The sequence below is a fragment of the Callospermophilus lateralis genome, chromosome 2 (assembly GCF_048772815.1).
Source record: "Callospermophilus lateralis isolate mCalLat2 chromosome 2, mCalLat2.hap1, whole genome shotgun sequence".
NCBI lineage: Eukaryota > Metazoa > Chordata > Mammalia > Rodentia > Sciuridae > Callospermophilus > Callospermophilus lateralis.
The window spans coordinates 130,484,409-130,507,446 of NC_135306.1; the positions used below are offsets into that span (position 1 = coordinate 130,484,409).

At 33.6% G+C, this 23,038-nt stretch overlaps 1 protein-coding gene and 1 long non-coding RNA gene across 3 annotated transcripts; both read right to left on the reverse strand.

Moving 5' to 3' along the window:
* Positions 1-610: 610 nt before the first annotated feature.
* On the reverse strand, positions 611-2,629 carry LOC143391222 (lysine-specific demethylase 4D). The gene has a single exon (XM_076843856.2). It carries the CDS (start codon positions 2,624-2,626, stop codon positions 1,100-1,102), a length of 1,527 nt encoding a protein of 508 aa, XP_076699971.2. The 5' UTR covers positions 2,627-2,629; the 3' UTR covers positions 611-1,099.
* Positions 2,630-2,781: 152 nt separating this feature from the next.
* Positions 2,782-22,950, reverse strand: LOC143391224 (uncharacterized). Of its 2 annotated transcripts, none has more exons than XR_013090273.2 (3): positions 22,605-22,950; positions 20,865-20,958; positions 2,782-2,983 (listed from the first exon to the last, which is right to left on the reverse strand). It is a non-coding gene; the product is annotated as an uncharacterized LOC143391224 (long non-coding RNA). The 2 variants fall into 2 exon arrangements; XR_013090274.2 differs by lacking the exon at positions 2,782-2,983 and adding an exon at positions 17,694-18,638.
* Positions 22,951-23,038: the final 88 nt, after the last annotated feature.

Below are 23,038 nucleotides of genomic sequence, written 5' to 3' on the forward strand. Positions count from 1 at the left end.
TGAAAGTGGAAAATGCTGCTCTGGACCTTCCCTTTTTCTCATTTGGGCCTCAAAAATATCTTCTGCTCTGTGAAGCTCTCCCTGACCAGGAGCTCATAACACATAATAGTAACTGAAATTGTCTCATTTATTGATTTGTGTACTTTTTTATTGGGCTGAATAAGGGAAATGTGAAATATACTATTGTCATGTATAACTAATTAGGACAACATTTTTAAAAATAATAAAAGTTTTCAAAAGTCAGTAGAAACTTGAAGAGAACACAGTAAAGTGACAGAATGTTTTTCCTATGCTTGATCATCTCTCCCAGCAACTTAACTTCCATTGCCCTGCATATCATCCTCAAACATGGTTGCAAACAAAAAACTCTCAAAAAGATAGCCAGAATTCAGTGTGCATCTCCAAACCCACTCACCATCACCACACAATGTAACTAGCCTACAAAAAAAAAATGTTTTGAAACAATTAAGAAACACACATAAAAGAATATACTCCACTACCTGCCCCCATTGTTTGAAACTATAGTATTAGAAATAAGGTCAAATTTTAACATTTTGGTTCCATTACCTTTAATATACTTGTGAACAAATACTGGATGAGAATACATTTTAAATACATCAAAATTTTAAAAGGTTTATCACCTTCTTTTCAGTGCTCTATTAACCTAATTGGTCAAAAGTGCCTCATTTTCCATGAAAGGTAAGTGTGAGTGGGGAAAGGGAAGAGAACTGAAGGAGAACCAGAGCTCTGGATTCTTCACAAGTGCATCATCATCCACAATGGGTTTGGAGGATGAGAGATTAGGGAAAATCAGGTTTCAGCAACCTCAGTGGATCCTAGTTCTCAAAGACACCAGAGGTATCCAGTGGATGATACTTAAGCTGGAGATCCAGAAATTGCTATAGTCCAAGATCAGTGAGGAAGAACAAAGTATGCCAAATTTTATAACTATCAGGGTCTCAGCAGTGCAGGAGGGGCATTGCAGCAAGGGCTCCCTCACGTCAGGACCAGTGTTCCCCAAACTCAGAGTTCTAAGATGTACATTTGACCTGTCTCAGCAAACTTCCATGCAGCAGAGCACTAGGCTATAAAGGCAGTCTCAGGGCTTAGGGGTCATAGCAGGGTGCTGCAGCCCAGGGCTTACAGGTTCAGGGTTGATCATCAAATCTCCATGAGCAGTTTTGAGCCGAAGCTCTGGGTCCAGAGCTATGCTGGCTGTGCCAGCAGCCAGGCGTCTCTTGGCTGGAACCTGAGAAGTCTGTTCCTGAACCCTTACTTCCCGAGGACGACGACCACGACCACGTCTGCCAGTCAGAACTGACGGATGCAGGGTCGGTGGCCGGGCTGTTTCAGGCCCCTGGGATTTGTGGGCTGTGGCCCTAGGCTGAACTGCAGCACTTCTGGCTGCCGATGGTAGGTTGGGCATCGAGCACACCTGAGCACTGCAGTGGGTCTCACCAGTGGCGGACACCGGCAGAGCAGATTGTGAGGCCTGGCGGAGTGGGAGATGTTTCAGGCTGGGGGAAGCTTCCCTACGTGAAAGGACGTCCCTCCAGGTGGTCATCGCCTGTCTACCAGGCGCTGTAGGCTCAGTGTGGTCCACTACCGCCCTGTCTTGCCCGCATTTCCACAGCTCATAGCGCTCAGGTTGCAGGATGCGCACAAAGGCGTCCATGGAGAAGCTGACCCTGGCCTCCCCACAGCTGCACTGAGACGCCACTTTGCCATAATCAATCCACCGCGGAGTGGCGAAATTGATGGCCTCCGCACAGTTGAAGCCATGGTTGAAGCCAGCGTGGTAGCCATAGGGAAATGTCACCATGAACTCACCAGCCTCCTGAGTCACGCGGTTGAAGGGAATGCCATTCTCCTTGAGGACTGTGGGGGAGATGAGGGCCACCTTGTGCCTCAGGAAGGCCTCACAGCCCTGGGAACTGCCCGGGAAAAGCTCCCTGGCCAGGCGCTCCAGGCGCTGCCCGTGTTCAGGGGGCACTGCGTACCACGTTTTGGGCTCCCCAAAGTGCAAGTAGTTGATGCTGTAAAGGTCCATGTCCTCCGTGTGCCACGCAAAAGTGGTCTTCCACATGCCAAAGTACAGGTAGGGCGTGTTGACACCCTCAATGACAACTCCACATTCCTGCTCCAACAGGTCCTGAATGGTTCCCAGGTGTCCCAGGTTCCACTCTTTAGTGTTCTCATCAAATAAGGAGCCACTGATGTCAGCACCATAAATTGGTGAGTCATAGAGGCGGTTCTTCCAGTACTTTCTCTCCAGATCTTCAAAATTCAGGTGTGGGGGAGTTCTATACTTTTCACTGTTTGCCAGGAGGTGATACTCTCCCACCGTCATGGCTTTCTTCTTCTTGTGGTATTGAGTGAACATTCCTGCCTTCCCAGAGACCACCTGCTGCAGGGGAGTGGCTATTAAGATGTCACTGACATCATCATAGGACTGCCTGGCTCTCCATTCCTTGGGTGGAATTACCTTGGCCAGGCCAGCTCTATGTGCCCCTTGGGATTCCATGTAGGCAATATACTTATCAAAATCATTAAACTCTTCTTTGGTTGGATGAAATATCATTATGCTATAGTTTGGACTCTGAGCACAGTTGGGCTTAGACTTCATAGTTTTGATTTAATAAGCAGCAAAATCCCAATATTTAGATATATTCTAAATAGATGAGGTGAGAAAAATGCTACTTTTTAGTAATCAAATAGCTGTATTATGAGGCTGCAAGATCCATCAGACAACTATTTTTCAAATGAGATGATAAGTCTTTCTTGGGCTTTTTTGTTGACCAAGAGGACTGCACTGCAGGCAATTTAGCTTTATCCAGATAATGATAGTGGCTTAGTCAGCAGCTCTGTTATTCTCCTCAGTTGGTGCCTGGTTCTGTCCTCTTGAGGTCTTCCAAATTACCAAGGCTTGGGTGAGTGACTCAATTGTAGCAGTGTGTCTTTAGGGCAGTGTATAAAACAAAATCTGAAGGAAAGAATATAGAAATATTGAAAATTAATATGTCAAAAATTATTAGCAAACTACAAATTAAACACCATAATGGAATATTACCATTACAGAGAGACTAAAATTTTATAATAATATTGTCAGTACAGTGATAATGTCAATGTGGAAGAAAACGCTAGGAATTCTCATACCCTACTACTAGAGGGAATATGAAACACTATAATCACTTTAGAAAACTATTTGGACAGTGACTTCTAAAATAGAATACGTGCATTTTTTATGATCCAAGTGTTATACATGCTCAGGAAATGTGTAAGGCTCTGCACTGAAACTCACATCTGAGAATGTTCATAACAACGTACTTCTAGTACCAAATACTTTAAACAACAAAAATGTCACCAACGAAATGGATAAGTGTAGTATATTATTCCTATAATGGAATACCATATAACAATGAAGACAAAAACTACAGAAATAGATTTTATAAAGATAATATTGAGCAAAATGGTTAGATTCAAGAGAATATCTATTACATGATCTCATTTACATAAAGGTCAAAGGAGACAAAGTAATCTATGCTCAAGGTTAAAGTAATGGTTACATTTGGGAAAAAGAGAGGTTGCTGTGAGTTGGGGCTAATGGAGTCTCTAAAGTAATGTTAATATGCTCTGAACCAGGGTGTTACATATATACCCATCAGAATAGCTAATTTAGTAATGCAGTAGAATGAATCCTATGTTCATATATGAATACATGACCAATGTAACTATATTATATGCAACCACAAGAATGTGAAGTTATATTCCATATATGTATGTCAAAATACTTTCTACTGTCATGTATAACTAAAAAGAACAAAAAAATTTTAATTGTGATAACTCATCTAACTATTACTATTTCCACAAACTTTTATATGTATTTAAAATAGAGTTTAGATCAAAAACCCACTAATGACAACTAAGAAGTATATTTCATTATATTTAAATGGAAAAAAATGACTGAAAATAAATGAACTAAACATTCTATTGAAGAGGCTAGAAAATTAGAATTTGAAGGAAAAAGGAGTGATAGTAAAGAAATACCACAAATAACAATAATTTGTTTCCATAATTCATATTGTGTGGCTTTGTGGCATTTGTCCCCCCAAGTCCTAGACAAGTGATAGCAACCCTACACAAACCAATCTAGCACAACAGAATTATTCCCCATAGAGGAGGGTCATCCAAAAGATATGAGAAAAGCAAATAGTGCATGTTCAGTCAGAATTAGGGTTTTTCCTGGCAACTATAATACAGAGAGAGGAGGACATGGATGTTGGTGGAAGGGATGGGTGACTAAGAGAATGATTATAATGATGGACTATTAAGTCTACTCTGGATTTAAAAAAAAAAAAAAAAGGAAATGAGAACATGAACCCCGGGATCCAGTTTGGCTTCTCTCCTGTTTACAATCATCACAACTCAAGCTAGACTTAAAGGTTCTATATGTATCATGTGATAATGTCCCCATCATACCCTAATTTTTAATTTAAAAAATTATTCTAAAATAATATTATCATATTTTTGGAATATATAATCAAACATTTCAGAATATATAACCAACTAGTTCATTCTATTTGAATACTTGCTCTAAAAACAAGAAAAGAGGAGTGTGAAATAATTTAGGAGGAGAGTTCAATATCAGAAACTTAAATACCATGCTAAGGGGCTTTCCTCCAAGAAATAACAAATACAAAGTATAGTATCATACAAGCTCCCATTTTGTATTGAATATACTATTAAAATAAGCTTTGAGTATTTGTCTTTGTTTATAAGCTTTGAGTATTTGTTTATAATTACGTTATTTCTACATTTGTAAGGATTTTAAGAAGAATGAGGCTATGTTTCCTTAAATGTATAGTCTTCAGATATTGCACATCAAAAGGAAATACTCTGGTTTTCCTGAGTAATTCTGTGCTCACAACAAAACTGCTCAGAATTTGCCAGGAAAAATGACAGAGTAAGCCTTCTGTACTCTAGCCAAATGTGTCACTTCTCACTAAGTCTTGTATGTTCAGTTTTAGTGTTAAACTGCCTTCTTGCTTCTGTCAAGTGAAACCATATGACACCAGTAAAAAATAATTACCCTGCCTTCTCGGATAGTTTTCCATTTTATCCTTACCCATAGTAACTACAGTAAGAAAAAATCCTCATCTAAGGAAATTTGATAGTTCTGACAATAAAAGAAAAGCATTTCCTTCTTATCAGAATGATTTAAAAAATTATTCTTGCGGGGCTGGGTTGTGGTTGGTTCAGTGGAGAGTGCTTGCCTAGCATGTGAGGCACTGGATTTGATCCTTAGCACCACATAAAAATAAATAAATAAAAAATTTAGGAAAATGATTCTTGGTCCCTTAAACCTGAAGAATTTCTGGAAATTAGGAAGTTTTTCCTTTACGTCTCTTAAAAATATTGCCTTCTAAGACTCTCCGGGTGTGTGTGTGTGTGTGTGTGTGTGTATGTGTGTGTGTGTGTATGTGTGTGTGTTTAAACTGGAAAAGGTGAAGACTGAAGACTAATCAGTTTAACAACCCCTTTACTGCAATCCTTGCCCAAATTGTAGGATGAGTCTTTCATCTTTCCAGATGCATACATATTTCAAATTTATTACTTCAAATGGGGGGTTTTGGCAAAATGCCTTAGACATTGGTCAGAGTTTCTTCTGACAGTAATATCCAAATGCTGTACTTAACATTTTCTTATTAAATTAGAAAGTCTATTTACTATTCACTGAAAATAATTTATAACCATAATATCTTATAGGTGAATAAATTCTATTAGGTAATTACTTATGTATTTATTCCAAATTCATTGTCCAGAATGGTATACCCAGTAAAATAAAGGTTGAATGAATGAAATTCCTTAGATATTGATAAAAAGAATTTAGTATAGGATTAAATATCTTTAAGATCTTTAACACAGTGCCAAAACTTTCCAGCAAGAATCTATAATTTTATATCATCACTATTAAGCAAACTTATTATGGAAATTTTTTTTTACAAATTTGGGAAGTGACATACTGTAGCTCAAGTTGTAATTTACATTTTCGGGGTTGCCACTAGGTTATTTTTTTTAAAAGAATATTAGCCATCTAGATTTCATCATATGTATTGGTTCATATCTCTTGTCCATTTTTATCTAGTGTGTTTTCTTATCTATTTTATGAACATTTTACTTATTACTTAACATATTAAACTCTTTGTTAGATATGTTAATGATTTTTCCAAATTTGGTATTTCTTTAATTTCAATTTTTTTATATTGTTGAATCTACTTCCCCATAAAGAGGTACATAAATATTTTCTAGGGTTTCTTTTCCTTTCTACATGCTAATTGTGCCTTTAATTCTGTTTTTCTTTTAGGGAGTTTTTAATTGCTTTGTGGATATTGGCACAAGAATGAGTATGGGTATTAGGAGGATATAAATCTGTCTCTTGTTCATTGTATGTGCTTGTTATTCTTGTTTTGATGGGCTTCTTTTAAAAAAATTGTTTTGTAGGTGTAGATGAACAGAATGCCTTTGTTTTGTTTTGTTTTGTTTTTATGTAGTGCTGAGGATTGAACCCAGTGCCTCATGGCATGCGCTCTGCCACTGAGCTACAACCCCAGTCCTAATGGGCTTATTTTTGTTGTTTGATTTGTTTTCTCTCAAAATTTTTGTTCCAATATTCTTAAATTTTATAAATCACAAAAATTGGTTTCTTTAATGTTAGGCATTTTTTAGTAACTTCTTTAATGACTCCTTTAAATGACTTTAATGCATTTTATCTGTACATAATTCCTGTTAATTGGATACTGGATCACTCATGTATTAGACCTCCAGTTTTCATATTATTCTTTTTCTCCAAATTTTCTATCCATTTTATCATTACACCATATCTTCTGAAAAATTTCCTTCTTTTCATCTTCTAAACTTTCTATTTGTTTTTTTCATTTCTCTCATCAAAATTTAAATTTCCAAAATTTAAATCATTTCTGCTCCCTTGTTTTTATTTTGTTTTTTAATATGTAGATTACCTTTGTTTTCTTTATTATTGTCTTGTTCTTGTTTTATGGATGTATTTCTTCTATTTCTTTGAAAATACTAAAATATCTGTGGTTTTTGAAGTTTTATTTTGTTCTCTTATATTGTTTCTTTGACATTGCTTTTTGTCCTTTTTTATAATTTTGGGTCTTTATCTTTCACATTTAAGGCTGTCCTCAAAGGTCCTCAAAATGTCCTTAATAGTTGCTTCATATAAAAGCAAACTCAAGAAACCTGAGCATGGGGACAGGTTTGAGGTTCATGCTTCCTGCCTGGCAACCTGGCTGTTTTCTGGGTGAAGCTTGATGCTACTCCCTCCAAGTCTAGTCAGATACCATGTGAAGGATCCTTTGACATTTCTCCTGAAGGCAACAGGTCTTCCCCAACAGAATGAAAAATAGGCCTAAAAGTTCCAGCATCCAGCTCATAAAATTTACTTGCTTTTTCCATGACAACCAAACTTTTAATGGTTCCTGGAAATTTCCACTCCAGAGACCACCTTTTTACCTAGAAAATTAATCTTCTGCTTGGTTCAGAGAATAGCAATTTACCTGGCTTTCAGAGGAAGAGTGGGGATCTGGGACACAAACTGCTACTTAACTTTCAACAAATCCTCCTTGGTCTCATTTCAATTGCCACTTCCATTGGTGCCTAACACCATGGGATCCTAAGCCTTTTGGACTCTGTAGAGACAATTGTGATGCTTCTTGACTTTTCTCCCTGCAAATTTAGGACCCAGCTTTCCAGGGTTTAACAAATCAGTTTATACTTCTTCATTGACTTTCCAACATCCAGATTTTACCATGATCTTGTCTTCTTTATCACTTTGTTTCTGTAAGTTTATTTCTTAAAACACAAATCTTATTCTTGTCACTTTGTGGGTTTTTTGGAAAGAGTAAGGAATAATTGGGTTCAAACCACTATCTTTATTGATTTTCATTTTCTTAAATGTATCTCACCATACTTTCCTATACAAACTCTTGGTTCCAGTCAAATAGTTTTAGTCACTGCTCATGACACTATGTTCTTCCTTCCTCACTTGACTTCTTTCTCCCTTCTTTTAAGTTATCAACCCTTACTTTCAGACCAATCTAAGCCCTGCTACATAAGGAATCTTTATTAATCATTCCTAGACTTTGATGAGGATTTTGTCCTCTATACTCCATGAGCACTATTTGGCTGGGCTATTTATTTGGTGCTTAATACAAATTGTTGATGTGGGAGTCCTCCAGAATGCATTTTACTTGAAAGGCATCTTTCATCTAATGGGCATTGATCTTAGGTAATGAATCTTACTTCTTTGAGATGCATTTGCTTCTCTCTTTAAAATATCTGTATGTCTCTGGACTCAGAAGCCTGTATTAATAAGCTGCCCAGGAAAGGAAAAGTAAAAAGGTGACTTTTCCTGTACCCTTTTAAAGTGTCTATACATGAAATATTTGGTGTGGGCCTCCTATTTAGGAATATCAGAAGGAGTATGAATATAGAGAAAAAGACCCATAGTAGAATTATCAGGCATGAAGAACAAGATTAAATTGTACATAAAACCTGAAGATTGATATTTGGCCTTTAAATTCAGCTATTTAAGTGTCACTTTAAAAATTCTATTGTGACATAATAATTTGAGGATGAGATTATTGACCGCATTAAAGACATCTCTATTTGCTTTCATCTGTTGTATGGATTCCATAGCAGTAATAGTGCTATAGAATCTGGGAGCAGAGAGAAACAGGAGTGAGAAGTCTTTTTTTAACATTTATTTATGTATCTTTAGTTTTAGGCGGACACATTATTTTGTTTTTATATGGTGCTAAGGATCGAACCCAGTGCCTCATGCATGCTAGGCGAGCGCTCTACCACTGAGCCCCAGCCCCAGCCCCGAGAAGTCTTTTTGAATCTATCTTGAAGGATAGATTCAATGAGGCCAATACTAATACATGCTTCTTTGAATTATTAATACTTTAAATACATTTCTTGAGTAGCATTTAAGCCTGGTTCTTGGGTTCCTCCAGAGACTCTATAAACTACTCAATGCTTCAAAGAACAATCTCCTTTGGCTTAAACAAAATAGAGTGATTTCTATAGTATGCAGCTAAAAGAATCCTGATCAATGCATTTTTCCCCTCCCTCATTCCTACTCTTCAAAGGCAATTATCATATATTATAGCTGTTTATTCTGGGTTTGTTATTTTTACTTATGTTTTTGGACTTTTCAATTTTAGATATTGCAGACACTGGTACAAAGACATGAATTTTATTCTTTTATGACTGTTCCATAACCTGTCATCATAACTCTCATGTAGCTGTATCAAATTTTTTGGTTAAATTAAAGGCCTGAATTTTTTCTATGTAAGATCAGACAGATGATTCATGTAAGGTATTTCGATTGCATTACAATTGAAGTACAAATTTGTTATCTTGTATTTGAAAATGTCTCATTATTTCATTTGATTTGCTTTACTTTGTATATATTCATTCCCAGATCATTTCCACAAATTTATTTTAAATGCATACAACATACCAGGTACAAGGGATTGCTTTTCCCTCTCTGTTATGTTAGAGCCCTGATCCTCCTCCATCTTGGTCTCATTCCTAGTTTACTCACTTGTGTTGGTATACTGTATCCACCAAGAGCACCCGTGGAAGAGAGATTAAGTAGCTCAAAAGCATCTCTGGGAGGACTACAGATTTGGGTTTGAAGACTGAATCCAGGAATAATACCCAAATTATCTACCAAACTGTTTTGAGGTATTCATGTTCCTCTTCTTGTCAAAGGAACCAAAATCAGAAAGAGAAATTTCCAACTAGAATTGATGTCATTGCTGCCTCTGAAAGCTAAGTCTCTTAGCATATTCTTCCAGAAATGCATCCTTTGCAAAATCTGCCTCTTTACATTTCTTCAAATTAAAGCCCTGCATGGAAGTGTTGGATACAGCCTAGTTACAGGTCTATGTCTTTGCTGCAATAGATGCTGGGCAGTTGAATTCTGGCTTCAACTTTGGTGAGGCAGGAATCCCAATATGAAATATCTCCCAATACAAAGGAATTTTAAAGTTATTGGGTGGCTGAAAATTGTTTACCAGAGTTTGCACACCTGAAAATGTTTTCATTCTACCCTCATGCTTTTCTTTCAGAATTCTGAAAACACTCTTCCATTTAATTTTAGCTTCTCAAAATCCCAAACCAATCTTTTGGATTCTTTTTTTATAAAGAACACTTTTAGGATACTCCTTTGATCTTCATTTTCAAAGATTTCACTTAGACATGATTTGTAGATCTTTCTTGTCAACTATTGTTGTGTCCGATATAGAAACTCACATTCTTCATCACTGTGAAATTGTCTTAGATCATTTCTTTAATGTATTTTTCCCCACTTTATTTTCAGTCTTTTCTCTCCTTGTACATACAATTAGTTGGACATAAAACCTCTTGACTGTGCTCTAATTTTCATACTTTTCCTCTTACATTTTAACATTTTGTTTTATATTTACCAAACTTCTTGGTTATTTTTAATTTCCAGAAATGTTGTTCTTTGAATATTATTTCTATCATAGATTTTTAAGATTTTGCATGGCTACCCATTTTCTCTTCTCTAGGAGTATTAATTACAGGGATTTTTAAAAGTTTCATTTACGCTCTACATTGTATCTGTTTTCTCTGCATTCACATTTCCAGGAAGTTTTGGGTTCTATCTTGCATGTTAAATGTATTCCTCACATACATGTTTATATGTCTTGTATTTAAGAACAGGGTATTAAAGAGTTGCATTTACAATGTATACTAGTGAGTTTCATAGTTTCTAACAGGGACCTTGTCATTTCCTTTGGGATGGGAATACCTGTCAGTACTGAAGGTAAATGTCTAATAAAAAGCTTCTAAAATTACACATTTATCTAATTTGAAATTGATATCCCAGAACTTATGGTGTCTGAGTTTTTGATTTTGAGAAATATTAAAAACAGAAAAAAATAGAGACAATCTATAACAAAAACCTGCATTCCAACCAGCGAAAATTGACACCTTCAGATTTGCTTAATGTAGTTTATTTAGAATTTACACAACACAAAATTCACCCATTTAAGTGTACATTTCAGTGTTTTTAGTATATTTACAAAACTGCTCAACCATCACTGCAATCTAATATTAGAACATTTCCATCACTCCAAAAAAAAAAGAATCTTTGTTCCCATCTTCAGTCACAGCCCATATACACTCCACCCCTCCAAGGTAGCCACTAATCTGCTTTTTAATCTCTTATCAATTTGCCTACTCTTGATATTTAACATAAACAAAATCATATAATATATGTGGTCTTTTGTGTCTGTCTTCTTTCATTCAGCATGTTTTTGAGGCTCATTCATGTTGTAGTATCAGTATTTTGATTCCTTTGATGGCTGAATAATATTTTATAGTGTTCTGGATAGACCATATTTTACAGATCAATTCTTTGGTTAATGGATATTTGGACTGTTTTCATTTTTAAGTTATTATGAATATTTGTGTATAAGTCTGTATTGTAGATATGTTTTTATTTATCTAGGATAGATACACAGAAGTGAGATTGTTGGGTCATATCACAACACTGTGTTTTAACATTTTGAGAAATTCATATGCTGTTTTCCAAAGTAACTACAACTTTTTATATTCCCACAAATAATATATGAGAGTTCCAATTTCTAACATCCTTACCAATACTTGTTATCATCAGTCTTTTAATTATAGCAGTTCTAGTAAGGATGAATTAATGGTCATTGTAGGCTTTCATTTGCATTTCCTTAATGACTAATTGAGCATCTTTTCATAAGCCTATTGGCCATTCACATATCTTTTTTGGAGAAAATTCTATTCAAATTTTGCTCATTTTTTGATTTGTCTTCTTATAAATGAGTTGCAAGAGATCTTTATATGTTCTGGTCAAAAGTCCTTACCAGATACATGACTTGCATGTATTTTATCCAAATCTGTGGATTTTCTTTTCACTTTCTTGACTATGTCTTTTGAAGTGTACAAGTTTTGAATTATAATAAAGTCCACCTTATCAATTTTCCACATTATTGCTTGTACTTTTTGGTGTTGTATCTAAAAAATTATTACCCAGCCCAAGGTCATGAAGAGTTTCATGATTTCTTCTAAGATTTTTTAAATTTTAGCTTCCATTTAAGTCTATGATCAATCTTGACTTAATTTTTTTAAAGAGATCCAAATTCATTGTTTTTGTATGTGGATATTCGTTGTTCCAGCACCATTTGTTGAAGATTATTCTTCCCACTCCCAGCATTGAATTATCTTAGAAATCTGTTGAACATCAATGATCATAAATGTGAGAGTTTATTACTTTCAATTGTATCCCATCAAACCTATCACTATGCTTACACCAAAGCCTTAAATATTATTATAGCTCTGTGGCTCCATGTTGTTCTTTTTCAAGATTGTTTTATGTCTATACTGTGTCCTTTGTTTCCAAATTTTAGTATCAACCCTTAATTTCAAAGGACAAAGAACAAGCATAAATAATGATAGAGATTGCACTGACAAAGCAGATCAATTTAGGGAACATTACCATCTTAACACATTTAAATCTTCTGCTCTGTGAACATGGAATGTCTTTCATTTAACTTTTAATTGAATAATGTTTGTAGTTTCTAGTGTATAAGTTCTGCATTTCTTTTACTAAACTTATTCCTAAACATTTCTTTTTAAAAATATTGTAAATAAAACTTTCCTTAATTGTTTATTGCTAGTATATAGAAATCAACTGTTTTTTTTAACTGATCTTATACCCTGAAACCTTGCTAACTTTTTGTTCTAGTAGTTTTTTGGTTCCTTATGATTCTCCATATATAAGATCATGTTCTCTGGCAAAAGTTTTATTTTTCCCTTCCAATCTGGATGCCTTTTCAATGCATTCCCTTGCCTAATTGCCCTGACTAGATATTGAATAGAAATAGTGAATACAGACATCTTTAAGGATCTTTTTCCTCTTTCAAATGCTTCAAAGCAAAAGAAATATGTTTCAGATTAAGTAGAGGTCCCCTTCTGTTCCAAATTCCAAAGCCTCTTCTTCTTTCTCTCCCCACAGGTAACTACAATCATGAATTTGGATATCTTTTTATTTCTGTGTGTGTATGTCCCCATTAATAAGAATATTATATGGATATCTGCCATTTTTACTTTATACAAAAGATATTATATAATCATTTCCAATAATTTTTAAATTCAAATTTAAGACATGATAATATATCATATACATACATATAAGTGTATATACACACATACATATGTTATCCATGGCCTGTTAATAAGAATGTATTTTACTAATGCATTTCCCTATTATTGGGCATTTACAATACTTCCAATGCTTTGTATTATAAACAATGGTGCATGGAAATTTTCATTTGTGCCTTGTGCTTATATGCAATCATTTATCTAAGGTGAATATTTTGAGGCATTATTTCTAAATGATATAGAACCTACATTTTGTATTTTACTAGGAAATGTCAAATCATCCTAATTAGTCAAATTGCCGTACCAGACATCATATCAACTAATTGAGAAAGACAGTTTCTGATTCTCTACATCTCCAAGTATGCTTGATAATGTCAGTTTCTTATACTAGAGCAATTTGAATGATTCATATCCTCTTTATTATGAATAACTGTGTGACCTACTTACTGATGAAGTCAAATACTTTTTCATTGATTTACTAACCTTTGTGGGTTTCAGTTCTGTCAGTTCTCAATCATATATTGTACTCATTTTTTTCAGTTAGATTCCTTTTCTTTTTCTATTGATTTACAAAAGTTCTTTAAATATTTGAGACAATAATTCTGCTTTGTACTCTAACAAATGTTTTGCTCCAGCTCTCTACTTCCACTTAAATTTCTTATAATGTCATATTTTGAAAAAAATAAATGTAATAAAATTTATTAATTTGTTTCATTATATTTTATTCCTTTAAGTCTTGTTTAAGTAATCCATCTCTTTGAGGTCATATCTTGTAATTGTTTTACTTTATTTTTAATTTGTTTCACTCATTTAAAACACTATATTGTTGTTAGGAGGCAGGAATCTATATTTTTGGTTTGGGCTTGTTTGGGGGTTTTTTGATTTGTTTGTTTTTGTTTTTAGGAGTCCAAATGTCTAGAACCATTTTTTCCCTTGAGTTGGAATCTTCCTCTCGTATGCTAAGTTACAATCTAAGCAAAGACCTCTTTCTAAACTCTCCATCTGGTCCACTGATTCATTTGTACACTTTTGTGCTAATGTTATGCTGCTTTAATTATTACATTATACTTACCACTGATAGTTGGTAAAGGAAATCTCCGTATCCTTATCCTAATCTTCTTTTAGAATTAATTTAGCTAGATTTATAAACTTTAGCTTTCATTTTAGAGTAAATATGTCAAGTTCTATAAAAGTCTTGCTGGTTGAATTAGAATCACACTAAAATTATAGTGTATTATAAATTAAAAGTTTTTCTATTAATTTTCTCATTATGTATTGATCTTACATTCCTTTTTAAACCTTATATTTACTATCTTCTATTAGTTTTACTAGTTTGACCATAGATTCTATATTTTTCCATATAAATTATCATATTTAGGGGGGATAATCTCTTTATTTTTCCTTTATTCATATTTCTTATTCTTTTACTTTAGAGCTGGGCAGGAAGGGGGACCTTAAATAACTAAATGTGATCTTTAGAAAAATGTTGAATATTGACTGAGTAAAAATTCTACACTCTTTTTAGATTTTAGTAAGTGGTTCTAAACTTTAACATCAGGTTACATCCTATCATTTATCACCAAATCTTACATTCCTTTGAAATTAAAGGAAACCAGAAATGACAGGCATAAACTGCAATGCTATACTCATACAAAAAGCAGTTTAAAAGCAATAGACACATAAAACTCTGGACTCCCAAACTTCAGAATATTTTTCAAGTACTATAAAAGCTTTACAAAGTTGGTCATAAATTTGTGTCTATAAACCAAGTTTTTACAAATGTCAAAGGGCTAAAAGCACACAGGACATGTTCTCTCACCATAAAACAATAAAGTTAGAAATTAATAATCAAAAGAAAATTCCTAATTTTATTTAAAATTAAAATACATGTCTAAATAAACCTTTAATGAGAATAAAACAAAACAATGAAAATTTGGAATACTTTGATCTAAATGAGAATGAATATACTACATTTCAAACACTATGAGATATTGGTAAATAGTATTCAAATAAAGATTTAAAGCCTTAAGAAAAGGAAGAAATCTAGAAAAATTAAATGAACTAAATATCTATCTACCTGAGGAAATCAAGAGAACAACAACAACAACAAAAAAAAAAAAACTAGGAGATAGTATGCTTGTAAACCCATCAACTCAGGAGGCTGAAGCAGATGGATGAGCAAGTTGGAAGCCAATCTCAACAATTTAGTGAGACCCTGTCTCAAAATAACAAAATTAAAAATGTCTGGGGGTGTAGCTCAGATGTAAGGGGCTTCTGAGTTCAATCCCCTGTACTATATCAAGAGAGAGAGAGAGAGAAAGAGAAAGAGCGAGAAATAAAAATGAGACCAGAAGTTGATGAAATACAAAGTCAATATAAGAGAATGAACAAAATTTTTAAAAAATTGTCTAGAAAAATTAAAAACTCTTTGCTGAAAATAGTGGAGAATAAAAATATAAGATATAAATAATATTAGGAAAGAAATATTATAAAGAAGTCTCTAGCTATTACAGACATTTAAAAAATAAAGAGACAAAGAAAAATAATATAGACTTTATGCCAGTAAATTTTAAAATTTAAGTGAAATTAATTAATTATTAGAAAAATAAAACAGCAAAATTGACACAAGAAGAATTAGAACATTAAATATATTCATAATCATGGAAGAAACTGAAACAGTAGTTCAACTCCTTCCAGAAAGAAATCCAGGCTCAAGGAACTATCCCAGCAAATTTTACCAAACATCCAAAGGAAAATGTAATACCAATCATTGACATATTTTCCTGGAGAACAGAAAAAGAAAAACTCTTCTGATTCATATTATGGCATAAATTTTCTGAAACAAATCTTCAACACTATGAGAAAGGAAAATAAATAAGCCAATCTCTCCTATGAACATAGATTCAAAAATCTTAAAATCTGAGCATACTGATTCCAGAAATACATACATCATGATCCATCTATTTCAGTAATGAAAGATGAGGTGAAACTTAATCCCAGATGCAGTAAGTGTTTGATAATGGGATCCTAATTAGAATAAGTTACACTCCATGTATGTATAATATTTCAAAATACACTCTACCATCATATATATATATATATATATATATATATATATATATATATAATTTTTAAAAATCACTTTTCATCAAACTAAAAATAGTAAGAAAAATTTTAGTAGCATAAAATGTATCTACCTCTAAACTTCTGCAAAATCATAGTTAACAGAAAAAAGTTGAAAGTTTTCCCTTGCAAATCAAGAAAAAGACAGGATACAGCATTTTTATTCAACATTATCCTGGAAGTCCTAACCAACATATGACAAGGAAAAAAGAAAGAAGGGAAAGAGACTGTAAAGGAAGAAACATAGTTGTCATTATTGGCAGATGATATGATTGGATATGTGAAAAATGCAAAAGATCTCTGAGTAAACTACTTGCATTTAAAATAGCTGTATATAAAGAGCAATTTTCTCTGTATACTCCAGCCACAGTAATCAAAATCTAAGAAAGATGCCATTTACAATAGCATTAAATATTAAGTAGCACCTGAGGCTAACAAACAAAAGATTTGCAAGATTTCTATTAAGACAATAATATAAATATACTTAGAGAAGTATAGAGTATTTAAAGATGACCTAAATTATGGGAAAGATAAGCCTGTTAATACATTTGAAGACTTGATATTGTAAAAATGTCAATTTTTCTTAAATTAATCCACAGAATTGATGTTATTTAATTAAAGTATTTTTTTAAAACTTGACAATTGGCTCCTAAATTTTATGGTAAAGTCAAAAAAGTCAAGCATAGCAAAGATACTCATAAAAAGAAATAAGAAGACTTGTTTGACCATGTTTCAAGACCCTTCCATCATACCTTGTGCAAAAATGAATTTCTAGCAGACTTAAGAAAGTCCTAAGAAATATTTAGAAAAGATTATCTGAAAATATCAGTATGACTTTTCAATCAAACATAACTGAATAATTTATGAAAACATAACTGAATAAATTATATTATGTATTTTCACAAATCAAATTCTATATAATACACCACAGCTACATATAACACACATTAAGTGGGAGAAAAAAAGCAAAACACAAAAGAGTACATATAATTCATTTATATAAACATTTGAAATATTTATATAAAGTTCAAAAATTGGCAAGACTAACACAATTTAGAAATGCACACACAGGCATTTATTGAAATTGATTTTGGGGCTTTATACTTAATTAATTTGGAAAAGATATTCAATGTTTATTGAAAATAATGTGTATTCTGTTTTTGTTATAAGAATTTATATACATATATAAATACAATAAGCATACATATATAATACACATATATTCACACACATATAACATATATATTAGATCAATATTGTTAGTCTGCATGATCTACCAAGATGAGAACAATTTGTTAAAAAAAGATTTCCACCATGATTGCAGATTTGTCAGCTTTTCTTTGAAATTCTTTTTGCTTCACACTTTTCCAGCTATGTGGTTAGTTGCATACATGTACATGATTACATTATATCCTAGTGGATTTTTCTTTGTAATATAATAAGATGCACATCTTTGTCCCTATTAATGTTACTTAATAAAAATAATAATAATTAATAATAATTAATATCACTCCATAAAGTCTGGTTGTTATTGTTTATATTGCCTGGCATGTATTTTTCTATTATTTTCTATAGTTTAGATATTTTAACTATTTTTAGTCAGTTTTATTCTTAATTGTCTTAGTAATAATTGTCTGGCTTGCTAATTAGTATAAAATAACAATGTAATTAGACAAGTAGTAGTTAGATTATAATATTCTCCAGTAATCTACCTGGACTATCAGCAAAGAAAATTTCACACTGAGGTTATATCCAGGAAACCACCCCTCTGAACCTAAGTGTCTTCATTTAAAATCAGAATTTGGGGATAGAAGGCAAGCCACTTTTTAAAAACCTCCTTACTTGTCAAAACAAATTAAAGCACTAACTTTTCGTATAGAATTAGGTCTAAACTTCAAAGAAGATTCCATTATTTATATTATTCATTAATGCAATTTTTGACTCATGTGCATTGGGTTTTGTGTTTCTTATCAAACATACAACATTTTTAAGCACAAATTTCAACTTTGTATATGAAAGGATTTACTAGAATTGGGAGGAAGTGATTCAATTGGTAGAATTGGAGAGAGATTGAATCAGCCATGATTGGACTTGGGGTAGGGAATGACTTAATTAGAATTTTGATGGTATATATTGAGCCTGATCAGCACATGAATTTTCACTTAGAGATTCTCTCCTGAATGGAAATCATTTCTCTGGGTCTTGTCATATCTTCATTTCAAATCAGGATTTCAGACTAGTGGAATGTAAGTTACTTTTTTCTCCTTTAAAATATAAAAAGATTAAGACAGTAACTTTTTACATAAGAACATGATTTTTTCCTTTTAAAACTTGTTCAATCATCCATCCATCCATTCACTCATTTATCTTCTTGTTTGGAAAATTATTACTGGGCAACTATTGGTGTCAGGCATTGCTTTAGATGCGTGGACTTTATCACTGAGCAAAACAAAGATCCTTGCCCTTGTAGAAATTATATTCAGAATGGAAAAGGTGGAGATAGAAACAAATGTAACATAATTAAATTAAATAGGATCATGGAAGAAAGTTCATGCTGCATAGAAAAAGAAGAGCAGAGTAAGGGAGATACACAGTATACAGGATTTTAGGAGACAGAAGGGAAGTACAGTTGTCATTTTAAACAAAATATCAGGGTTGGTTGGTTTAATTTGAGCAAAGACCAACAGGAGAAGGAAGACTATCTTGGCAGAGAAATAGCTAGTTTGAGGGCCTCAAAGCAGAAGCAGCTGTGTGAGTTCAAGTATCATAGACTAGAAAGGCAAATGAATATGAGGAGTCAAAGAGTCAAAATGACTACAGAACACCTGGGGGGACCCTGGGGCACTTTTGAATTTAACTATGAAGGTAACAATACCTCCCCTCTGTCTGACTTAATATCCTTTTCTCTCAATCATATCCAATTCTATTAAATTTGCTTAACTGTTGCTAATTAATGCTGCAATGTGATACTTTGTTGTTAGTTATGTTCATTTTTCTCATTGGGAGATTCAGTGTCTTTCATGTTTATTGTCTATTGTTGATTTGGAATTATTCTTCCTGAATAGCCTGTTTATATCTTTGTTAATTTTAATTGGGTTGTTTGTATTTTTATATTATGTATATTAGTGTACATATTATATTAGTATTAACAGTAGTTGTAGCAACCCTTTCTGTTATAGATATGAAATTTATCTGCTAATCTAGTAGTTAGCAATTGACTTTGTATTTGGCATATTGGCTATAAAACTAATTTTTATCATATACATGACTTTTTAAAAATCATATATTTTAAAGCTCTTAGAGGGTCTACCTTGATTAAAATGTCTTTTCAAGCACTAGGTACTATAATTTCTTAAAATTTTCTTTTTAGATTATTATGGTCTTTTTTCCCCTTTGGGGTATTGTTTTTGTATTAGCTTTGAAGCTAGAATTCATTCATTACTTCCTGCCTTAAGAATAGCCAGTTTTGCAATCATAATTATTAAATACAACACCCTTTTTACACTATAAAACACTACCTCTGTCATATCTGGAGAATTTTTACAGTTAAGATATACCATACTATGTCCAAAAGCTATAAAGTATGATTTGAAAAGGATGGCATTGTAGATTATGAGAAACAAGAAATAAAGCAGTTATTAAGAAGTCCAGAGGATTAGGATCCAAAGCACAAGTGGGTTTGAGGTCACCTCCTTTCTAGTTACACATGGAAAGCTGAGGATATGGGCATAGCCAAAGGCAACTTGATAGATATGCCCAGAGGTAAGATAAGAAGTCCTTGTTTAAAAGTTTCTATTTTACCAGATAAATCAAAAGATCTTCCACTCTCAAGAAAGAAGATGAGAAAGGAAAAGGAAATGGAAGAGGCACGTAGATTTAAAGAAAGAGGGAAATGTTATTGAGTAGAAAAATACACAATTAGAAAAATAGAGGAAGATTGTTAGGCAGAATTAAGGACCCAAGTAGATTTTTGTGATAACAGGTTTAAATTAAGAATTGTAGAGAGGTTATATGATTTCTTCTGGTTAACTTAGCAGATAGGGTAAATTTTAAGCTTTTACTGAATTTTCCAACTTTTAGTTTCTTTTTCTTAATATTTTCAAAACTGCTTATGTCAAAGTTTTATAGTTCAATTTTCTGATAAGTATTTTCAGATCATTTATGTATAAATTTTTTTAGTATTTTTCTTATTAATACTTTTAGACCATTTTAGTTAGAATCTTTTAATTTTGTGAATGGATTGATTATAATGTACATTGATATTAATGAAATCATGGCATGCTTATTAAATTAAAGTTAGCAGTTAAAAGAATGGGTAGTAGGCCGTGAATTAATTGGATTGGGGTTACTCACTCACGGTTGATAAAGGCAGTTAGAATATAAAAAGTGTGGGTATTTTCTAAAACTGTGTCACCATCTTGTCATTGTTACTTCATTCCCCTATTTCATAGTACATGATTCATTCATTCATTCATTCAACAAATACTTACTCAGCACCTATTATGTGCCAGGCACTGTTCTATATGCAGAGGATACACCAGTGAACAAGAGAGACAAGGTTCCTGATTTCCTGGAACTTATGTTCTAATATAGGAAAATAGACAATAATAATAAAAAAATAATATTAATAATAATAATAGCTAACATTATTTAGCAAGTACTGTTTGCTGAGACAGTTCTAAGAACTTGACAAGTATTAATTTACTTAATACTTTCAGTAACATTATGAGGTAGGAACTAGAATCATCCCCACTTTTGCATGAGGAAATTGAGGGCACAGAAAGGGAAAATGACTTGCCTAAGGTTACAAAACTAGGAAAGGGCAGAACCTAGATTAGATCTTTACTCTCCATGCCTTTGTGATACAGCCTCTCGGATAAAAATAAAAGCAATACAACAAACAATAAATTCAGGAAGTGTTCGGTTTTATGAAAAGTAAAACAGGGTTATATGAGAGTGTGTGTTCATTGGAGGGGTGAGGTGTTGATGTAGATGTCAGGAAAAACCTCACCAAGGAGGTGGCATCTGAGCTGAAAGTTGAAGAATAGCAGTTGTTACATTGGGACTGAGATAACAGAAAATCTAGTGCAAAAACAAAGAATCTTTCCTTGTTTTGTGAAATAAATGTCCACTTGGCTACGTCTTGAGCTTAGTATATAATTGACTGAATGAACCAGAAATCAGGGAGGTATGCAAGAGTCAGGCTTCATGGAGCCTCAGGAGATATTATTAATTTTTAAGTGCAATAGACTTTTATGCAGGAGAATAATGCTATCTAATAATTTTAAAACATAACTCTTGCTGCTATGTGTAAAATTGTAGCTAAAGAGGAGGCAGGAAGATCCACTAGGAGGTAGTCACAATCCAAGTGGAAGATGATGGTGGCTTGCTTGGATTAGGGCAGTAGCAGTGAATTGAAATGTTGGGTAAGTTTTTTAAAAACTGGTTAGATTTGCAAATGAATAGGATATGAAGAATGAAGGAAAAGCAATTTAAGGTCTTCCAGGATTCTGGATGTGAGACTGGTTAAGGAATACCTTCAAGTAAGATAAAAATGAAGATTTTTTATTTTTTCCAGAGTTTCCTGACATCTATTCCTCAATAGTTTGGTGTAGGAGCACTTGCTCTAGTATGAGAGTTAACCCGCCCCCCACCCTACCCCTGTGCTGGGGTGGGGGTGGGTCAAGATTTTTATCTAGAACTTTATGGGCGAAGAGGGTTTTTTCTTTCTTCATTTGAAAGTTTTCTGAAGAAAGAATCCATGGAGAGAGGGTTTAAGCATCCAATTACGTAAAATTTTGACATTTGAAACTAAATTGGGGGAGCTGAATTTTCATTTGTTGAACAATGACTTATTGAGCATTTACTGTGCTCCAAGATCTGTGATGAAAATAGTAAAGCAAACAAAGCAAAAAAAAGATCTCTGCTCGCGGTCTTTTTTTTTTTTTTTTTTTTCTTTTGATAGCAGTGGGAGACCATTGGTGATTATTTCCCCCAGGTTTTCGTTTTCTTATTTAAACTTCACCTAACGCTTGAGTAGCCATCTTAATTCCATCTCGCGCTTCTGACAGTTGGGCCCACCGTTCTAAACGTTCAACGTCGTAAACGCTAAAACTGACATCTCCCCTCCCATTAGAACTTAGCGCTTAAAAAAAAAAGAGATAAAAATGTTAACCAACAATACGACTACAACCTTTGCTTTGAAGTCTAAGGTTTTTGAGGAATGGTACCTTTATAAAGATCGTGGTTGCCCCCGTACATATTTGTTCTTTCTTCATATCCAATTAAGTGAAAATACTAGTCTTTCCGTAGCCCAACTCCCTAGGCTGGTTGGGTCTAGCTCAGGAGCAGGACGGAAGCAGGAGCCGTTGGATTTTAACAGTTTGATATAATCCTTTTCCACTCTCTCTCCCGCTAGTTGGGGACGTGGTGTCGCCTACCGGGGCTTTCCGTCCACGCAGTACCGGAATGAAAAAGTCTGGGAGGGGGTCGGGAAGGAAAAGACGGAAAAGACATTAAGTAATTGGTTCTCCAAGGTATAAAAATGATATTTAGGGTCTACTCTAAGGCACAGATTTCAAACGCCCGCCCCCTGGGCTGTCTCAGCCTCACCCCCTGCTGTCGTCACGCCGACTTCCACCCGGGCCTCTGCTGATTGGTGGTT